Source organism: Polypterus senegalus, chromosome 13, assembly GCF_016835505.1.
Source record: "Polypterus senegalus isolate Bchr_013 chromosome 13, ASM1683550v1, whole genome shotgun sequence".
Taxonomy (NCBI): domain Eukaryota; kingdom Metazoa; phylum Chordata; class Cladistia; order Polypteriformes; family Polypteridae; genus Polypterus; species Polypterus senegalus.
Genome location: NC_053166.1, coordinates 157,885,565 through 157,900,220, shown reverse-complemented (window position 1 = coordinate 157,900,220; position 14,656 = coordinate 157,885,565). Strand labels below are relative to the sequence as shown.

Below are 14,656 nucleotides of genomic sequence, written 5' to 3'. Positions count from 1 at the left end.
GTGGGTAAGCATTGAATGTGTTTGAATGTAGTGTATATGTGCTAATGGGGTGCAAATGTGTGAAGGGGGTTATGCCACTCAGGCGGTCAGCTGGAGTGGCACAGAGCAGCAGAGGTGGCACCGTCTACCACCAGTCTCTTTCAAGGGGTGGCAAGTGTATCTGTGTATACAGACAGTAAGTCAGCATTGAGTGTGTTTGAATGAAGGGGTGGTGGCCCTGGGTGAGAAGGTTATGTTACTCATGACAGAGCCCACCCATTACCGGTTGGCTGGGGGGTCATGAAGTAGCGGAGGTGGGCTGGTGGACCACAAGAGTCTCTCAAGTGCATCTGTCTGGTAGCTAAAACACTACCTTCTCGTTTAATCACCACTGGAACAGCAGTAAGAACAGTAACGGTCACAACGGGCACGCACACGGGCATCAGGAAGTACGGCAGTAGTTGGTACAGCAGTGTTCAAAAAGGCACAAACGGCGATTCCCACTTTTCTTGTCCGAGTCCAAATTCTCTCCCGACTCCTGGGTGAGCTAAGAGGGCTCCACTCGGCCCAGTCAGGCACCACCAGCACGTGGGCCATTGGCACTGCCCTTTCTGGAAGAGCATGCCATGCCTGGTGGGGCTGGGAGGTGGCGCGAGGCCTGGTATTTGTTCCTTCCGACTCCCCACTGCTCTCAGTGGAGGTGCGTGTTCAGGTCATACTTCTCGCAGAACTTGTCCGTGAAAGGGATGCACGTGAGGAACTCGCACCATTCACACTTGATGGGGTAGACGTAGAAGAGGACCATCAGGCCGGCGAAGAGCCCCACAAAGACGAGCAGGAAGACGATGATCTGGCAACGCTTGCGGTACAAGTCGAACTGGCCGAAGCTGATGTACGGGAGGAAGGTGAAGGAGAGGAAGAAACCGGAGATGAAACCCGCAATGTGGGCAAAGTTGTCGATCCAGGGCAGCAGGCCAAAGGCAAAGAGGAAGAGTACCACGCAGAAGAGCTTCAGGAATGCCCTCCAGGGCCTTGCCAGGATCTGCCAACTTTGGAAGAGCTCCACAAAGAGGCAAGCCAGGATGCCAAACTGCGAGCCAGCTGGACCCACCTGCCAACGTGGACAGAGAGAGAGAGAGAAAGAGAGAAAGAGAGTGAGATGATCAGTGGGCAATCCTATGCAGCCAATACTACCATCTTCATCTCATCAGCAACCCTTCGCTCCACAAAGGCACCCTCAGACCACAGGGGCTTCAGTTATGGGTACACATTCCACATAAACGGATCAACTGATTCACGGTGCCAACTTAGCTGCCCCAAATACCAATTTTGACTGAGCGGATGAATCTCAATGTTTGCCAGCAGCTCAGAATTTCACATAAGCAGCACCAACGTGTAAAAGCTGGTGATATACCAGTCATAGTGTGTGAACATCCTTTTGGCACATGCCAGGGTGCATAATGCCAACTGAGCATCAACTACATGCCACAGCATACCCAAGCACTGCTTCTAAACCAATGAGTGCCCCTCAATGCCTCCAAATGGTTCACACCTAAAGCTGGCAAAGGTCCACAGACTGCCAATCCAGCAGAGCAGTTTTGGGATGAAGAGGAATGGAAACATCTGCAGGACCCTCGTGAGGCTGTCGAGTCCCCCCAGGAAAGCACCCTGCTGAATCCATAAGGCAGCAGCAGCAGAAAAACAGGGGCCGTCCTGAATCCCGACCTGGCACTGGGCAGGCAGACCTGATGAAGAGGAGGAGGAGTCCAAGATGACAGGAGACTTCACCATCTGGTCTTCTTTTCTATGCATTTCCTTCTGTGGAGTTTGCAGGGTCTCCCCGGGTCTCCCTGGTCTTTCCTCAGGGATCTCCTTGTCTGCCACTCACATCCCAAACACATGGTTTTGAGCTCCACGGGCAATGCCAAATAAGTCAAATGTGATTGTGCCCTGCGATTGCCCGCTGTCCCAGAGCTGATTCCTGCCTTGTGCCTGAAGCAGCCCGGTTGGGTCCCATCTCAGCAGGACCCTAAACTGGATAAGCTGCATATAAAATCAAGTGATGGACCTCACAGGCGTCCATATCTCATCTTATTATCAGTATTATAATATTATTAATAGTATTATACTGACCCCTATCCAACCAGGTGCAGGGGGGATTCCGCACCCTCCTAAATCTCTACCAGCCCACCTTTCTGGCGGCGATTCTTTATGGCTAACATGTGGCGGTGCAGTACCTCAGCTCTATAGGGCAGGAAGATGGCACTGGCCAGGTTTCCAGCAATGCCACTGGCAATGTAGATGATGGAGATGCGGAGCCAGCCTGCCAGCTTCTCCAGGTCCCTCAGGATGGTCATCTGGAAGCACATGGACACCAGGCAGTGCAAAATCCTAAAACAAGAAGGACAAAAGCCATCATAAGCATCAAGTGCCCTTCAGGTACAGCGTTGATCAACCAATCAATCATGCCAGTATTCACACAATCAACCAATCAATTCATCATTCAACTGAATAATCGACCCATCCATTAGCGCATTAACCAGCTAATTAACTAATCAGGCAATAGATTGGCTAACCAATTAAGAAACAAACAAATTAGCCAATCAACCAATCAGTTAACCAATCAACCAATCAATCCCCTGCTCTTTATTTGGGTTTATGTCGACTCTCTCGACCCGCATGGGCGTTACCTTTGGGCCACATCCGAGCAGGCCAGCCTATCAGGGGGCAACTGGTGGCATACAGCAGGGGTCCAGACTGGCAGGTGTACCCACTGCTGCACCCACCCACCTTATGTTTTTACCTGGCATTAGTCCGGTGGAGCATCAGTGCCCGCTTCTGGTTTTTGACCCCTAAAAGCTGATTAGTGAGACAAGAGGGAGTACCGGAGTGGCACTCACACCCACCAAAGGGTGTCTTACGGCTTGATGGAGATTAAATTCTATAAAGATAAAGAGACTTAGCCGCACGAGGAATTAGACCCCTTTAGGTACACGTGTGCCGGCGGCATGTGCCACTCGCTGCCACGGGCCTCCTGGCTCTAATTTTAAGCTGCCCTACAATTGATTAGCATGCCAAATTCCCAGGTTTATCGACCGCAGCCAAGAGGATCCAGGATTCGCCCCGAGACTCCCAGATCTGTGCTGGGCACCTGGATACTCCGTGCTGTGCCCACCATCCTGCCCAGCTTTATCTGACTGACACTCTCTGGCAAGGTCAACAGTCATGATGTGAACGTACCCAGCGTGAAGGAAGAGGGAGAGCCAGAGCCTGTAAAACTGATCGGGCACCTCGGGGTTCAGGAATGGCAGAAGACCACAGACGTCATCCATACAGTGCACCTGCGGGCGAAAAGGCACAGGGTGAGACCCCACCCCACTTCACCAAGCCCACAGAATATGAGCTCCTCAAGCCCACCCTGGCCGTTCAGCCACCTAAACTCACCCAGCTTAACTAAAACATTTAGCCCATTCAGCTCTTCCTCTTTTAAGCCCCCCACCCAAAAAAGGAACCATAGGAGAAGAACTCCCCCCAAAACAACCAAACCTGCTTAATCTGCATAACTTTTTCTCTCACAGCGTTCCTTCCTAAAAATCAGAAGACCCCCTCCCTGCATGGCCCCCAACTTACCCCACACAGCCTTCCCACCTCTCTCAGTCTACCCATACCTCAATGGCCACTTAGCCATCAATGCCCTGGCAGCCCATCCAGCCATGATGCCCACCCCATCTAAATAAAGCACTGAGACCACCACACTGTCCTAGCCAAGCTCTTGCAACATTCCTGCCCCACCCAAGTCAGAGCCTAGCCAGGCGATCCAGAGCACACAGACCACCCAGGCTACCCAGCCAAACTAGGCTACCCATTACAACTAGCCCACCCGGTCACCCACCCTAGCCACTCAGCTACCCAAACGCACCCAGTCCAAATCATTCAGTCTACCTAGCCTTGAAAATCTACCCAGCCCACCCAGTTAACCTTGTTATACAATACACCCAGTCTTCCCAGTGCAGCAGTTTCCCACTCACTCAGTCCTACCTGAACACCCAGTCCAGCTAGCCCACCCGACCATTCAGGTAAATCAGCTGTCCAAACACCAGCCCATGCAGTCCCACCAGGTCACTTAGTTTACTATCACAGCCCTTTTAAGGCCTTCAGACCCACAAAGTTTATTCAGTTCACTTGGACCACCCAGACCAGCTTAGCTGGCCTCTGTACCCCTAGACCCCCCCCATAACTAACCCTATCACCTAGTTTACCCATCCCACCACCCAGTTCAACTAGCCACCCAAGGCTGGAAAACACTTCCCGCTAAGCCGGTGAAACCCAGACTACTCGGCCCACCTAGCTGACATAGCCCACCAAAGCTATCTTAGTCAGACCATCTTCTCAAAGTTGCTCCCCCAGTGTGTGGGATTCTTCCTCTCTCAAGTCTTCCCATCCCTCCAAATCTCCTGATTAAACAGAATTGTAACCCAGACCACCCATCCAGCCCATCTCACCCACTTCATCCAGCCCAGTTGGCCCACAATGTCCCAGGTTCCTCACAAGATCCAGCCACACCCCCATTCCATGTGGTCTTACCAATCTCAGCCCTTCTATAGCCAGGCCAGACAGAACTTTGCCCATTCAGCCCTCACCCAGCTGTCTCGACCATCCAAGATCACTGAACCCACTTAGCACTGCCAGCCTAACCAGCAACCCCTGGATATGCTGACAAACCCAAATGCCAAACACATAAAAATCCCTGCAGGTAGGCAACAAAATGGCATTGGCCTGCTCTGCCCCCTGCTGTCATATGGTGGAATCACAGTGGACACTCATAACAGGTGACAGTCACAGATTAACAAATAGACCTGAACTCAAACTGTCATCCGGCTCTCTTCATTAACCCAATCAGTGAATGCCCAAGTCCACACCGTCCCCATAATATACCCCACTTTACTCAGACCATCCGACTTGCCCATCCATTCTACGCCACTCTCTCAAATGACCATATCTATCAGGACCAATATATCCTAGTCTATGGAGCCATTGCAGTACCCCCACCCACTTCACCCCATAACCTGGCATGCCCATTCCACCCATGTCACTTATTTTTATGTCTAATCCTAAGGATGGTGACATTTTTTCAGCATTGTGTCCCCGTCACTGCACTAAGGGGTCATTGTGATCCACACACAGAGCACAGGGTAGGCACCCCCTGCTGGCCTCACCAACACCTCTGCCAGCAGCAACCCAAGTATATCCAAGATGGTCTCCCATCCAAGTGCTGGCCATTTTTGTGCCAGGACACTCGCCACACATGAACTCTTAGATGGTGAAGTGGTGAGAGAGACAGGGATGATTAGGGGGACAAAATGACTCGGCAGTGGTGGGCAACTTAACCTGGACATCAGGATACCCCCTACAAAGGATGCCCAGGGAGGTCTTTAATGACCACAGAGAGTCAGATCCTCAGTTTTATGTTTCATCTGAAGGACGGTGCCATTTTTACACCAAAGTGTCCCCGTCACTGCACCACAGGGGGGCATTGGGGTCCATATTCAAACCAGAAGGTAGGCGCCCCCTGCTGGCCTCACCAACACCTCTTCCAGTAGCTACCCAAGTTTTTCCCAGATGGTCTTCCATCCAAGTGCTGGCCAGGCCTGAACGTGCTGAGCTTCAGGTGGGTGACCTCTTCTGAAGTCCCTGCAGCCCACTTTATTAACCCATTCAGTGGCTGCCCAAGTCCTCCACCCTTACATATACCCCACTTTATTCAGACCACCCATCCCACCCTGATCAGCTTGTTCTAATGACTTTTCTAACCAGCCACATCTATCCAGACCCTGAAATCCTAGTCCACAGAGGCAGTTCAACAACCCCCTCCCACCCCAACAGAGCTTGACCATTCCATCCAGACCACCAAGGTCCAGAGCTGTCCCAGCCATCCTAACTCACTGTGCTCCACTCTTAAGATCCAAGCCTACCGAGGACCCACCTACCTCACCAGCTTAGTCAGTGTGCCCAGCCCATCATGACCACTCAGTCATCTAAACACCACCCAAATTAATTAACCTGCCAAGGTGCCCCCTGCCCAACAGTCATGATTAACCCCGCCATATCCAGACCATCTAGGTCCACCCAGGTCTACTGAAACCCACCTAAAGACCAATCATCTAAAAAAAAAAAATCCCCCAGGCAGACCAACAAAGTTAAATTGTGCAGCCCTGCCCCCTGCTGCTGAGAGATGGCATCTCAGTGGGCACTCATGACAGGTGACAGTCACACGACAGCGTGCAATGTGGGTCAAGGCGACGGGCTGGGAATCCTGTGAGCAATCAGCAGAAGTGAGGGGATTAGACACTCAGCTGCCTGCACACGGCTCCACGTCTGACATGAGAGTGACATGGGGGGTGTTTGGGCTCAGTGAACAGAGGTCGGCATTACAGAACTAAGTTTATGCCCGGGTTAATCGTGGCACACTCACCTGTGAGCAGAGGGTTGCCTCCTCATGAAAATACCCCTTCATGAACTCGCAGTACTCTCTGGATGTGATTTCACAGCTGGAGAGCAAAAAAAAAATACAATTTGTGAGTGGTCCGACACCTGGTCAGGTTGGGGGGACAGACACATGAGGCACGCTGATCAAGACAGGTAAAGGGGGTGAAGAGAAGTGGCAACAGAACGCCACTCCATGCCACTCCTCACAGCAGCATAGCAGCTGGGCTACAAATCCCACTAGACTGGCATGTGCCCACCCCGCGGTGCCTTGCAGGCTCTCTCACCTCCCTTTGGTTCCGATGCAGCAGGGTCGGCCCGTGATGACACAGTCCATGTGTGGCAGGTTGGTGTGGTTCCCGGCACTGTTCCTTGTGCAGATCTGAAATACACAGCAGACCTCCGAGCTCAGCGCTGCCAGCCAGGGTACTGCCTAAAGCAGTCTAGGCGGGCACCATTAACATTGGCACTACTTACAGGCCACTGGGTGATGTCATCAGGCCATTCGTGGGGTGAAACGGACGCCGGTTCATCACAAAACCTAAAATATGGAAAAGGAGGGTCAAGTCAATCCCAGTGCCCAGCAAGGGGACCTAAGAGAGCCTTCAGATAATTAAGAGGGCATCTGCCAGGCCTGCTATGGCCAGATGGTGAGACACTGAGAAGATCACAGGCTGTTTACACTGAAATACTGGAGGGTGTCCAGATGGGACCACTCGGGGTCTCGCTTTTAGCCAGAGGTGCCTACTGCAGAATCTCCATTACATGCCCAGATATTATAACTGGGAGTCCCGTTTCTGTCCCTCATTGGGGAGTCAGGCACAATTTCCATGTGAGGCACCTTGCTGTCCAAATTCTGTTCATAGTGAAACACTTGGGGGGTCCAGACCCCTGTCCCAAATGAAGCATGTGAGGATCTCAATGAAGTCCAAAAACCAATTAACAGAGAGTCCTGTCCCTGTGTCTAGTATTAGGACAGACACAAGCCCCCAGGGGGGCACTCTGGAGTCCACATTCTTTTCACAATGGAGCACTCCCAAATTAAACAATGGAATATCTAAATTATATCCCAAAATGAAACGCTGGGAATTCCAGTTCCTGTGTCTAGTGAGTCACTGGGAAGGCAGGCACCAGGACCTGGTGAGACAATGGCGAGTCCAAATCCTATTCCCACTGAATGAACATCCTCAGATGTAATAATGGAGAGTCAGCTTCCTGTGTCCAGTCAGTGGGACACCCTGGAGTCCAAATCCTATTCTGAGTGAGACACTGAGGAGTCTGCAGTGAGACCCTGGGTGGTCCAGCTCTTGTCCTAAATGAAATACCGGAAAGTCCGAATGATGTCCTGAATCACACACAGGGGAGTCCTGGGAGTCCTATGTCTAGTTCTTACAACAGCAAATCCAAATCCTGTCCACAGGGAGACACTGGGAGACCTGAAACATCTGACACATTCCCAAAGCCGACTAATGGAGAGACCCCCCAGGGGGTCCAGTTTCATAAGAAGACAAAGGGGAAGCCCTCTGTCCTCCCAGGTGGTCACACGGACTACCTGACCCCCCTTAATTTACCAACCTGGGATCCTGGTGACAGACTGACCCTGACTGCCTTGGATTGCTGCTCAGAGGAGGGGTACTGGGGTGGTCCGGCCATCTGACCCATACTGCAAGTGTGGCCTGTGAGAGAAAAGAAGACAAACGAGAACAAATCAAACCAGGAAATGCCATCCGGAAAGGCTGGGAATGGGAAACGGGAATTCCATGGACGGATTAAGACGAGAGGAGCCCAGGTTGGCCTTCTCTTCCCGGAACGTGAACCCCAAATCTCAAAGAGCAAAGCATGAAGCACAGTGACTGCTCAGCTCTGAGAAGACATTGCTATAAAACACCCCAGTTAACACTAATGGTCTGCGTGAGATGCCCCATCTCCACCCAAAAGAGGTCTCCTTACAGAACACTCCTTCTCGGATGTCTGCACGCAACCGGAGCGGTCGTTCCGCACACAGCAAGCCGACTTCTTCTCCATTTCCTTCTTCTGCTGGATTAATCTGTGGACCTGCTGGTCTTGACGCATACAGGGAGAGAACTTTGCACCAAGATGGATGAGCGCCTCCTGTTGGAGAAGAAAAAAAACAAACTTTGTGATTCATCCTATATAATTTTAACACCTGAGGAAATAAAGGGCCACTTGTAGTGTGAAGTTCATGGTCGGCCCAGATGTGTGCTGTCGTCTTTATCGTCCCTGTCATCTGATGCTGTGCCCCTTTGTCTGTTGTGGGGTTTGTACTGCGGTCACAACTCTGTGAGAGACACGTAAATAAGACCCTCCCTGTACTGTGCGCATAGAAACTGAACTGCGACCCAGCCCTCCTAATTAATTAACCCAGTCAGCAAGTGTCCAAGTCCACAAACGTCCTCAGACATATTCCATCCTGCCCACCATTCTAAACCCCACTCCCAAACCATCCCATCTAACCAGCCCAGGCCACCCCTAGTCCCATTCAAACGTCCCAGCTTGTCCATTCTGCCCAGTCCGTCCAGCTCACCAAGTCCACTAACAACTCCCAGGTTTACTGACATCGACCTTGATGCCAATCATGAAAAAAAGCTGCAGGATGGCACCAAAATGGCCGCCCCTCTGCTGCCAGGAGATGGCATCACAGTTTACACTTGGGCCTCTTAGCCAGCTTTAAGGCTAAAAATTGAATGCCCCCTTGTAATCCTGTTACTTACAGAGCTTGGACCGATCCAGAAGTTTTCCTGCTGTACATACTTCACATTTTCATAGACCCCTTTGTTTCTTAAGACCTAGAAGGCACAATTAACACGTCGAGATGATCAACCCAAAATGGCTTTGGAACAACTTCTTGTTATTGAAGGCCAGGGGTTTTATGGTTTCCCCTCTCCCTTTTCTGAGCCTTTACTTCATTTCAGCCCCTGACGCCTGCTTCTCAAGTTTGGGGCCAGGCTTACCTGAGCTGTAGGCCTCAGATGAAGTCTTGAGGCCTAGTTTTTGAATTAAAGCCTGTTGTTTGAATTTAGAAAAAAAAATAACCAGCATATCATAATAATCAATATCATAAAACTCATAGTTCACGGTTTAATTGAAGTGTCTAACTTTATTGATACCCTTGAAGTCCTAGATCAGGTCGTCACATTGCTCAAGGCTAAAGAGGCTGAATGAAGCCCCTCAGGTCAGGTCCTTCAGCCCACGTGCACCTTTGGTTGCTCTTCTCTGCTCTTTTTTCACAGTTGCATTTTTTTGACTATTGTTATGATCTGCTGGGTTCTCAAAAGCTCAAAGCCTTAGGCTTCAATTTTTTGAAGGAGGCCGAGCCTCTCCAAAAGTGTCCTACCAGAAAGATGAACTTGACCCCAAACTCTACAAGCAGGCTTCACGGACTGCACGTTCAAAAATCCAGAAATGGGAGAGAGGGAAACCATAAAAACCTCTGGCCCACAGTAACGACACAAAAAACGGAAACAAAGGCAAATCCAAATCCATGGAGGACAACAACAAGGTGAAAGCAGCCCATGAATGAACTGCTGATTCTTTAAAATTACTGGGGGCAGGCCCAGCTAAAGTATCAGGTGGTCATACCCCCACAGGTACAACACATAGTACATGAGGCACATAAGAAAAGAAACAAGTAATAACAGAACAATAACTTAACAAAACTATTCATTGAAGCTAAAATATCATTAACAACAATAGGTTAAAAGGGTTAAATTAAATGAAACCCCCTCAGTACGGCAACAGCCACACCGATCCACAGGGGTCTTTATCACTAGTGCCCCTACAGGCAGACAGGATTAATAGAAACTTGAATTTGAACTCGTCGGGTCCTGATGTGTTAAGCCACAGGGGGGCATTTACATTTTCACATCATTGTTAATCCAGCAATCTCTCCTAGCAAGCTGAGAAGCTTGACTTGAATTAAAAATCTGTCAGTTTACAGAGTCAAGCACCTCATGCTGAGTGAAGCCCACCGGCTTATCCCTAGCACCCCTACAGGCAGAGAGGTCTTAATGGAATCTTGAGCTTCAAATAATTATTTCCTGATATGTTAAGACATGGGGGCATTTATTTTTTCACATCACTGTTAATCTAGCAATGACTCACTAGCAAGGTGAGAAACCTAATTTGAGGTCAAAGATCTGTCAACTTACAGAGTCCACCGCCTCATGCTGAGAGAAGCCCACCATCTTATCACTAGCGCCCCCGCAGGCAGAGAGGATTAATGGAATGCTGAAATTGAACTAATGAGGTCCTGCTATGTTAAGCCACTGGGGGCATTTACTTATTCACACCGCTCTTAATCCAGCAATGACTCACTAGCAAGGTGAGAAACCTAATTTGAGGTCAAAGATTTGTCAACTTACAGAGTCCACCGTCTCATGCTGAGAGAAGCCCACCGGCGCTATCCCGTAGATGCACACCGCCAGGATGGTGATGACCAAGTGGACAAATGTGATCCAATACGTGAAAAAAGGCCTGAAAAAGCAAAAAAAAAAAGAAGGTGAAGTTAGAAAGTTAGAGTTGCTTGGAAATGTGACCTTCGTTTGAGGAGATTGACTACCAGAATATCAACAGAAGTCTTCCATTATTTGCCACAGTGCTGTGAAAAAGTATTTGCCCCTTCATGAGATCCTTTTATTCTTTGTATATTTGTCACAATAAATGGCTTCAGGGCCTCTCCAGCTTCAGCTAAGGTCCGTGACTCCACAATTAGAAGGGAGGGCAGCACTACAAACCAAGTGGAACATCGGTGCTCGTCTCACCTTTCCAAAGAAACACCAGGAAAGACCCCCAAACCTTTTGCTATAATGAGAGATGAGGTAAAAGTAGAACTCTTTGAAAGAGATGGGGTCCACTATGCCTTGTGTGGTCAAAGGGAAGAATATGAGACCTACAATAAGACATGGCAGTGCTGGTGTGATGGTGTAAGGATGCCATGAATGACAAGCCATTGTTGAAGAAGCCATGAATTGTGACATGAGGTTGGAGAACGTCCTGTCATCGGTCAGTGACCTGAAGCTGACGCCTCGTTGGAGGACTAGGTGTCAAAACACAAAAGCAAGCAGACGACATAAGAAATAAGATTAAAGTTTTTGGAGTGGTCCAGCTAAAGTTTTGACTTTAGAACATTAGAACATTCTGGATGAGAAGAGACCATTTAGCCCACCAAAGCTCGCCTGTCCTATCCAGTTCATTCTTCTAAAATAACATCAAGTTGAGTCTTGAGGGTCCGTAAAGTCCTCCTGTCCACCACACTGCTTGGTCTCTTATTCCATGTGTCTGTGGTTCTCTGTGTAAAGAAAGACTTCCTAAATTCACCCTTACCAAGTTTCCAATGGCGTCCCCGTGTTCTTGACAAACTCATTTTCAGTCACCATCTCGACCCACTGGACTGATGCCCTTCATGATTTTGCACACGTCACTCAGGTGTCCTCTTAATCTTCTGCAAAGGCGCAGCTCTTTTAATCTTTCCTCATAACTTATCTCTTGTAGTCCTGCAATCGGCCTCGTCGCTCTTCTCTGGACTTTCTCCAGTGCTGCTGTGTCTTTATGGAGAGCAAAATGTCACCCAGTACTCCAGATGAGGCCTCACCAGTGTGTTATAAAGCCTGAGCAGAAACTCCTGTGACTTGTACTCTACACACCAAGGCGCTATATAACCTGACCTGACGTTAGCCTTCTCAATGGCCTCTGAACACTGTCTGCCAGTTGATACTGTTGACTCCATTACGACTCCTTAGTCCTTCTCAAGTGTACTTTTGATTTTCAGACCCCCACATTGTGTATTCAAACCTAACAAGACCCAAACCTCAAGCAAGCATTAGGCTCAGCTCTTTTAATCTTTCCTCATAACTCATCTCTTGTAGTCCTGCAATCGGCCTTGTCGCTCTTCTCTGGACTTTCTCCAGTGCTGCTGTGTCTTTATGGAGACCAAAATGTCACCCAGGACTCCAGCTGAGGCCTCACTAGTGCCTTATAAAGCTTCAGCATCACCTCCTGTGACTTGTACTCCTCACATCAAGGCGCTATATACCCTGACTTTCTAGTTAGCCTTCTTCATGGCTTCTGAATCATGTCTGCCAGTTGATAGTATGGAGTTCACCGTGACTCCTAAGTCCTCCTCATAAGGTGGACCTTCGATTTTCAGAGCTCCTATTGTGTATCCAAACCTCACATTTTGACTTCCTATGTGTAATACTTCACATTGACTGCCACAAATCGGCCCAAGGTGGTCAACTGTCCAAGTCCTTCCGTTACGATTTAACAAATTCCAAATTATCTGCCAATCCACCTATCTGCCTATTGCATCGTCTGCAAACTTCACCAGCTTGTTCTTTATATTGCTATCCAAATCATTTCTATATATTATAGCAAGCAGCCCCAGCACTGCACCCTGGTGGTCACCACTCTTAACTTCAACCCAATTCTGATGAGGTTCCTTACACCATCACCCTCTGCTTCCTGTGTCTGAGCCAATTCTGCCCCACTATACACACCATACCCTGAATGTCCACGTCTTTTAGTTTGATGCCCACCCTCTCATGTGGCACCTTGTCAAATGCTTTCTGAAAGTCCAGATAAATAACATTATAAGCTCCATTCTGGTCATATCCTTTTGTTGCTTCCTCATAGAATTCCAGTGTGTTAGTAAAACATGACCTTCCTCTTCTGAACTCATGCTGACTTGTTTAACTGACTTGAACCGAAAAGAAATGCCATGCAAAGACCTGAAGGGTGGCAAACCTGCCAGCTTGTCCTGAATGCAGGCAGATCTGAAAAGATGAGGAGGTGAAAATTCACCAGCACTGGTTTCAAATTCTAGAAAGAGCTTAGTTGTGATTATTGCTGTTACTAAAGGTGCTGGTAAAGGGGGCAAAGACTTTTTCACATGGGTGGTAAAGGGTGTCAGTTAACTTTGTTCCTTCAATATGAAAGTGATCATTTAAAACTGCACTCAGGTTCCATCCATCCATCCATTTTCTAAACTTTCTCAGCCTGATCAGGGCCATAAGGAAACTGGAGCCTATCCCAGAAAGCACTGGGCATAAGGCAAGAACAAAACCTGGATGAGGCACCAGTCCATCACGGGACACACATATACAGACAGTAGGGCCAGTTTGGCATCGCCAGTCTACCCAATCGGCATGTCTTTGGATGGTGGGAGGAAACCAGAGAACTTGGGTTAAACCCCCACAGACACAGGAAGACCACACAAGGAAGGGAGGACCTGAGACATGAACCCCCAGACTCCCTGGTGCTACCATTGAACCACCATGCCACCCAATCAGGTTCCAATCCTCCAATATTGCATTTCATTTTAAAGGTCTGAGGCCACTCATTGAGGAACACATGCAAAACCAGGGGCTTTCCAGAAGGGGGCAAATACTTTTTAACAGCACTGTGACAACAAAGAAAATATAAACCTATGGAGATACGGGGGGTGTTCAATAATTGATCTACCAGAGTAGGAAAGAAAGTTGAGTCCAGTCCGGGGATGCTGTGACGGGGGTCTCAGGGTTACTCCTGCCCAGTTGTGGCACAGTGCCAGTCTGACATTTCAAGAGACAGGAGATCAGGAGAGTCCTGTAAGTAAATGCTAGATAAGTAGCAACGTTCAGTGATGGAATTTCTCACAAAAGGGAAAAAGCAAAAGGAGATTGGCACTTTATGGTGAGTCTATCCCCATCATCCTCTGGCGCAAGCAGGGTCAGTGGGGCCCATTGAGAGAGTCAATTGAAGAGGACCCTCGCACTGGACGGCTCCACAGAAGCGTGCAAGAAAGTCGAGGATTTCATTTTGTCAGACAGACGAATTCAACTTTCCAGAACAGCTGAAGAAACGGGGATCTTTGGGAAATAATCCATGAAAAAAGGTGGGCACGTCGACGGTCCGTGCAAGATGGCTTCCAAGAATGAGACGGCCATGAGGCTTCAGTGCTGCCAGGGGAACTGTGGAGAAGGTCCGTGAAGACCACCAAGTCCCAAAAATAAGTTCAAATCTGCAAGCAAAGTTGTGGCTTTCTTCTGGGATACCGAAGGACTTTCGCTTCTGGAGTTCAGGCCACACAAGACCACCGTAACCGGTTATGGAGAGTTACGCCAACACGATGATCCGGGAGTCAATCAAGGAGAAAAGACGAGGAGAACTCACAGCAGGCGTGTACCTCTTTTTTATC

General features: G+C 49.1%; 1 protein-coding gene across 4 annotated transcripts in view; it reads right to left on the bottom strand.

Annotated features, from left to right (window-relative positions):
- Nucleotides 1-327: 327 nt before the first annotated feature.
- Nucleotides 328-14,656, bottom strand: part of rhbdf1a (rhomboid 5 homolog 1a (Drosophila)) — a 95,375-nt gene continuing 81,046 nt past the window's right edge. For all 4 annotated transcript variants that reach the window (XM_039773951.1, XM_039773952.1, XM_039773953.1 and 1 more), the window contains 10 exons: nt 10,845-10,956; nt 9,195-9,269; nt 8,413-8,574; nt 8,038-8,138; nt 6,940-7,003; nt 6,750-6,844; nt 6,452-6,527; nt 3,220-3,320; nt 2,217-2,370; nt 328-1,090 (listed from right to left, as the gene is read on the bottom strand). In XM_039773951.1, coding sequence (XP_039629885.1) covers nt 671-1,090; nt 2,217-2,370; nt 3,220-3,320; nt 6,452-6,527; nt 6,750-6,844; nt 6,940-7,003; nt 8,038-8,138; nt 8,413-8,574; nt 9,195-9,269; nt 10,845-10,956 — 1,360 coding nt within the window. In that variant the 3' untranslated portion in view covers nt 328-670. The remainder of the gene's footprint in view (nt 1,091-2,216; nt 2,371-3,219; nt 3,321-6,451; nt 6,528-6,749; nt 6,845-6,939; nt 7,004-8,037; nt 8,139-8,412; nt 8,575-9,194; nt 9,270-10,844; nt 10,957-14,656) is intronic.